Source organism: Bos indicus, chromosome 2 (assembly GCF_029378745.1).
Source record: "Bos indicus isolate NIAB-ARS_2022 breed Sahiwal x Tharparkar chromosome 2, NIAB-ARS_B.indTharparkar_mat_pri_1.0, whole genome shotgun sequence".
NCBI lineage: Eukaryota > Metazoa > Chordata > Mammalia > Artiodactyla > Bovidae > Bos > Bos indicus.
The window spans coordinates 129270227-129277394 of NC_091761.1; the positions used below are offsets into that span (position 1 = coordinate 129270227).

Consider the following 7168-nt stretch of genomic DNA (forward strand, 5'->3'; position numbering starts at 1 on the left):
CCGGTAGTTTAAAAAGTTGGGAAGAATCTTGAAGTCAGGAAAAATCTAACTTGTTTTTTCTTTTCTCCCTTCCCTCCATTGCTAGGTATGAAGATTATTACTATCACCCTCCTCCTCGCATGCCACCTCCAATTAGAGGTCGGGGTCGTGGTGGGGGGAGAGGTGGATATGGCTACCCTCCAGATTACTATGGCTATGAAGATTACTATGATGATTACTATGGTTATGATTATCACGACTATCGTGGAGGCTATGAAGATCCCTACTACGGCTATGATGATGGCTATGCAGTAAGAGGAAGAGGAGGAGGAAGGGGAGGGCGAGGTGCTCCACCACCACCAAGGGGGCGGGGAGCACCACCTCCAAGAGGTAGAGCTGGCTACTCACAGAGGGGGGCACCTTTGGGACCACCAAGAGGCTCTAGGGGTGGCAGAGGGGGTCCTGCACAACAGCAGAGAGGCCGTGGTTCCCGTGGATCTCGGGGCAACCGTGGGGGCAATGTAGGAGGCAAGAGAAAGGCAGACGGGTACAACCAACCTGACTCCAAGCGCCGTCAGACCAACAACCAACAGAACTGGGGTTCCCAACCCATCGCTCAACAGCCGCTTCAGCAAGGTGGTGACTATTCTGGTAACTATGGTTACAATAATGACAACCAGGAATTTTATCAGGATACTTATGGGCAACAGTGGAAATAGACAAGTGAGGGCTTGAAAATGATATTGACAAGATACGATTGGCTCTAGATCTACATCCTTCAAAAAAATTGGCTTATCTGTTTCATCTTTAAGTAGCAATTTGCTGCCATTTGTATTTGGCTGAAGAAATCACTATTGTGTATATACTCAAGTCTTTTTATTTTTTCCTCTTTTCATAAATGCTCTTGGACATTATTGGGCTTGCAGAGTTCCCTTATTCTGGGAGTTACAATGCTTTTATCGTTTCAGGCTTCACTTTAGCTTCAAAACAAGCTGAGCACACTGTTAAAATCATGATTTTGCAGAACCTTTGGTTTTGGACAGTTTCATTTTTTGGATTTGGGACAGCTTACATAGGGGTATGGAGTATGCTGTAAATAAAAATACAAGCTAGTGCTTTGTCTTAGTAGTTTGAAGAAATTAAAAGCAAACAAATTTAAGTTTTCTTGTATTGAAAATAACCTATGATTGTATGTTTTGCATTCCTAGAAGTAGGTCAACTGTGTTTTTAAATTGTTATAACTTCACACCTTTTTGAAACCTGCCCTACAAAATTTGTTTGGCTTAAACGTCAAAGCCGTGACAATTTGTTCTTTGATGTGATTGTATTTCCAATTTCTTGTTCATGTAAGATTTCAATAAAACTCAAAAATCTATTCAAAACATTACCTATTTCAAATTCAATTGTGTCCTAAAACATTATTTTATTCGTAATCCTTGCAAGGAATATTGTTTTCAAACTATAACTGCCTATGTGAGTGATCAAATTCATGCAAAATTTCTTGTCTATTCTAATATGTATCGTGGATATCAGACTGAGGATTAGTCTAAATTCTAATACTTATTCCAAATAGCACTTCATTGATTGATGTTCTTTCATAGTCATCTAATTTGGCAATTTTATCTTTTATTTTTATAAAAACAAGCTCAGGCTTTTGAACATTCTTGCAGGCATTGGATAATTTGCATTAAATAAAATGGGGTTGGGGAAGCAGACTGCTATTTATTTTGACCCACATTCTTTCTATAAAGGATAATTTGTTGTCTGAAGACCTTATTTGCTGGAGTGAATGTATATAGCAGGAAAAAATGTTAGTACTGTGGCGTCAATTGCTCTGCGGACTAAACTTCATGTAAACTTTCAGTATACATCATTGTAACTATCACTTCAGTTACTAATTAGGAATATAATTTCCTATTACTATGTAAATTTGCTTTGAGAAACACTCAGGCCTTGTAAGAGAGGCTTACAAATGCCCAGTAGTCCTACTTCTGACTTCCTGTTACTACCTCTTATTTTTATTTATTTATTTATTTATTTACTCAAATGGCTAAAAATTTTGTGGGCCAAATCATAACATCTACTTCCATTTCCTGTAGAAATTCTCCCTTTATCGTGAGAATTTTTTTTTTTTTGCTTGAGAATAAGAGGAACAAAAGAATCTATAAACAGCGCAGAAAAGTCTGGATCACTTTCAAATAACCAATAAAAATTTTCCCTTCCATTTTATTCTTAGGCGGATCTAAAATGTTTTTAAATTATAAAAATAAGCCATTGGAGAAGAATTAAAATGGGCACACCTTTATTTTGTGTTTTGTTCCTGTTTGGTGTCTTTTATGAGTGGTATTAGATTTCAAAATTATAAGCTATCTAATTCCTTCAAAGCTCAGTCAGAGCATATTTTGGTTTTCATGACTTCTCTTTTGACTTTGAGGAGAAAAATGAGTATTTGCTGATGAAAGTCAGTATATCATTTCTTATAAAAAATACATTTATTACATAGTTCAGTAAGTTAACAGGCCTTGTTAATATTCCTTTTATGTTTTTGGAAACCAGTAGAGGAATTATATATAATTCCTGTGTATAACAGATTGATGTTAACGTGGGTATCTATTTAATAAAGCTTGGATCCAGTTGTTTTTCTTATGCCCATGTATGCAGGTATAGACACCAAACATTCTTTAAATGCTGTCTTTTCAACTTTGAAAATACAATTTGAAGCTCTAACTATAAATCTAAATTAGATTTAAGTAAAACCCACGATTTTTCTTGGAAAGAAGAGAGGCTGTAGAAATAAAATTTAAATTATTTGTATTTCTTAGATGTTACCAGCAAACAAGTTCTTATGAACAAAATTAGGAATCGGAATAGAAGTAATTCTGAAAAAGTAATTTATGAGCTTTCCCCACCTATCCTAAAATGTAAATCTGGCAAAAACGTATGAATCAAACCTAGGTTCCATGTCAAAATCTTTTTCTTTAATTGCAAATTATATTTTACTCTCACCAGTTAAAAATATACTATAAAGATATTCCTCAAATAGCACTTTATAGGTTTTTTGTGGCTATTTAACAGACAGACAAAACGTTATAAGCATTCAGTCTACTGTGGAGCTTTTCCCTTACTGATGTAAGCTATTGTAAGCTATTGCTGTAAGCGGCATTCCGAGAAAACAGATTCAGAGCTTAACTACTCATAGAAGTAAATCTAACAGTCTGATAAACAAACCTGAAAAATGTCACCTGAAGAGGCTTTTATTCTAGATTTGCATTAGGTTTTTTCTTAAATAGGCGCATATTATGAGTTCTAGGAAATCCGATTGCCTACTCTCCTGCCATCTTTTTTGTTCTCCCACCTACTTCCTTTGTTTTTATTTCTGAGCCTGCTACAGTAACATGTGTGCTGGGAAATATTTTTACTTTATATTGAGAATGACCTCTTCTTTGTAGATACTCTCTGGAGAATTATATAAATATGCCCCCTCCCCATAGTGAAATCCTAATTTTTATTTGATCACTCATTTATAGCAGTTGCTTAAATGTATGTATTTATATGACGGTGTTTTGATTTTCTTAAAGCAAAAAAGTTTTAATTAGCCAGATTTCTAATAATTTCAAGTTTATTTGATCAATTGATGTGGAAATTGAGTTACTATGGTTCTGTAGCTAATTTTTTTTAAAAGAGTTCAGCATAATTATTTTTCAGTTTTTCTAGTTACTGGGGTTATTCTGCATAAGAAAGCCCAATGCTTTCTGTTAGATCATTTTTCTCATTTGGCTTTGAAATCTGAGTTAGGTGAACCCTCTTTTTAAAAAGGTCAGCATACATGAAAATACATTTGTTAAATTCCAAAAGAGAAGGGACATTAAATTCCATTCCTAGCATAAAGCCATATAATATTCTTGAAACTCATTGCATCATTTGCCTCCTGCCCATTTGGATAATCATACCTATGTTTTATTAATTGTGTATTATTTGTAAAACCAAACCCTTCCAGTAAATACTTGCTATAAGGCTATCATTTGTCAGTTTAAAAGACTTCTAAATATGTTAGTTTACCATTTTGATTTTTCCAAGGAGATTTTATTATATTGAACTATCCAGTATTCTTAAAACCAACCAGAGTATGTAGAATTGTTAATGTTAGTGTTGTCTTTTATTATGTGAAGCCTCTTAAGTGAGCGTCTAAGAAAAAGCCTTATAGAAAGAGTGCACTGGATTTATAAGTGTGTTTATGTTTTTCTAAGAATGGGAGCTTCTGTTAACTTAGTTGTTCTGAGTAAGACCGTGGATTTGGGTGACTGACTAGAGAATCCAGAATGACAAGTTCATTGACCAGGCATTTTTACTTTTGCATTAGAAGTTTGTTGATTAGTTTTTATTTTTGAAATGCAAATACTGAACTTTAAAAATATTGTTTATTTCATGTATTGGTCATTTAAATATTTAATTGGGAGTGGTCATTATTAATTGTTTTAGGAAAGTTTTTTTTTCTTTTACCTATATACATGTATATGTATATATTTTATTTAGAGGTTACCAGAAGCTCTGGGTTTTTTGTTTTGTTTTGTTTCTGTTTTTTAATCATTTTCAGATGTTATCCAGAAATCTGCAAGTGTACTTTTCCTGTTTTAACTCCTTCCTTTTATCACCTGACTATCAGGGAAGCGAGGTTGAGGCTGCCCTGACCTGACATGTCATGATGTCGACTTGCTAGGTGGGGTTCGCTGGGGACGATAACCAGTGGAATTATTGGTAAGAACTTTTTTTTCCTATTTTTTTTTTTTTTTTAATCAGTAGCGGGGCATTAAGTGTGGGAGAATGCCCATGTTCTATAAGTGGGCATTTATGTCAGCCTTGTAGAAGAATAAAACTTTAACACAAGATAATTCTGTTCATAGTAGGAACATATAAACATATAAAAAGTATTTCATACCCTTTATTCTCAAATTCTTAGGTTAGCAGGAAAGGCCTGCAAGTTTGAAGTAAAGTAATGAAATACTCAGGGTATATTATAAGTGGTCAAGATAGACTAAATCTCTTGGAGAAACAGTAAATTTGCTTTATTTTATGTGATTTTCAGTCCCTCTGATATCTTCAGTATATTTACATTTTATTGGATAGATTATCTTAAAAGTTTTAGCAATTTGACAAATAAGAGTGGGCTCAGTTTATAGATACATTTGATATGATGACTTTAGGTCAAGAGGAAATTATGTAGCTGAAATATTAGGACCTTTTTATATAGGAGAAACAGAAATCTAAGTCTATCAACCTGTATTTTGTCTAAACCCCAGGAGAGCTGATGGGATAAGTAGATATTGATAGAATTACAGTCGATTTTTAGGTCATTACTAAAGAGCAAAATCTCATACTCAGGGGATTCCATGATGCTACAGTATAAATTGAGGGAATTGATAATTAGGTATTTCTGAATACCACATAAAAAATAATGTTAAGCACTGGTTAAAAGTAATTATGAATTTTTATGCCTAGAACCTCCTCAGTATTCTCATGCCTTCTTTGTTGGTTGGGTGTATCAGTCTAGAAAGACTCTCCTAGGCAATAAACATGGACTAGTCAGTGTCATGAATATTAACCCGAATCTGTAAGCTTGCTGTAGACCAGAGGTATATGACTACCATGAAATTATACTTTAAGAACTGCAGTGATTGCATCATTGTGTTAAGTGTTTCTCTTCTGACACATTTTATGCATGTATAAGTGGCAGAACAGATGGGAGTGTAGAACTTTTAGATTGTACTTAATAATGTATCATCCTAGGGAAGTTTTACAATTAGCAATAGGAACACTCTAGTAGAGCTGAAAGTTCATATAAGTTAAGGAAAATGCAGTGCAAACTTGTTGGCTTTTATACACTAACAGTAAAATACATTTCATGGGAGGAGGCATTATGGGGGAAAACTTAAATTTCTCAAATATAAAAAAGGGCTTTCAGTTTCTGTAGTAACTTTGTCAGGATCCCACTGCTTATCTTGATGTCTCATTTTTGATGGCTGGACAAAGGTGACTTATCTAGCCTGTTCAGTAACATAGATAGAAATGTACTTTAATGAGTTCTGTTATGTTTAGTATGTTATAAGCCTATTTCTATAATTGAGTTGAAAGCTCCTGCAAACATTACATTGCTGATAGCATACAATAATATGAGAATATTGAAATAGGTACATTTGCAAGACCATTTAATCAATAGTTTAATAAAAATCATGCTTTTGGTACAGTGTTCAGGTACTATAACTGTGTTGGAATATTTGTACAATGTTAAATATTTTTAATAAAATCTAACATGTTCAAAGTGTTGTGTTGGTGATTTTGGGTGGGGTGTGGTGGGTTCAATTGTGCAACAAAGATTCAGTAGTACTGTAATGGAGACTTTTGTAGTCAAATGGAGTTCTTTTCCTCACATTTAGTACTAGATATTGGGCACCTGTCCATGTGAAGGTAGTGAAGGATTGGGATAGTACAAATAAAAATACTGAATTCCAGTGGCTTATTACAGTATCAGGAAGTAGCTTTACTGGGGTTAGAACTGGGTTTCCTGGTGTCAGATGGAATTGTTGTCTTTGGCATAACAGGCTACCTATAAAGCTTCTATGATGAAAATCTGGCATATTCACATTGGAAATGATCCTGGAAAACATACAGAGGTGAGCAAAGGGAAACACTTGTACAGTGCTTTGAGTAAGCATTTTATTCTCCAGTGTCCTTGACCCCTTGACATGACGTGTCTGCAAGTGAAGGAAAGGTGAGGGGATATTTGAGGAAGGCTATGTTGGAGGGTTGAGGTGCACCACTGAGGAATGTCTCTAGTGTATAAGAAACATATCAAGAGCTCTATTTCTTAAACTTTATAAGGGTTTCTATTGTACTGATCCCATTCTCTTGAAGATAGCCCTAATCTAGTCATTTTTCTTGTGACTTGTCTTCCTTGAAGGCATACTTAATTCTTTACTAAGTCAAAAAGGTAGAAGTTCCGCAAGTCAGAGTGGAAATTTGCTTGAAATAAAAGTTCATTCCTCTGAATACTGTACTGTTACAGATTTAGAAGGCAAGTGACCTGATGATTTGTAAACAAATCAAGTAAGAAACCATTCAGAGGAGTAGTAATACACTCTACCCTCTTTTAATGAAGATTGTTAAATAAACATGAGCTGCGGGGAAGAAGAAA

General features: G+C 34.5%; 1 protein-coding gene across 3 annotated transcripts in view; it reads left to right on the forward strand.

Annotated features, from left to right (window-relative positions):
- Window positions 1–1366, forward strand: part of HNRNPR (heterogeneous nuclear ribonucleoprotein R) — a 32337-nt gene extending 30971 nt beyond the window's left edge. For all 3 annotated transcript variants that reach the window (XM_019981669.2, XM_070776800.1, XM_019981651.2), the window contains one exon: window positions 86–1366. In XM_019981669.2, the coding sequence (XP_019837228.1) occupies window positions 86–698 (613 nt within the window). In that variant the 3' untranslated portion in view covers window positions 699–1366. The remainder of the gene's footprint in view (window positions 1–85) is intronic.
- The last annotated feature ends 5802 nt before the right edge of the window (window positions 1367–7168 follow it).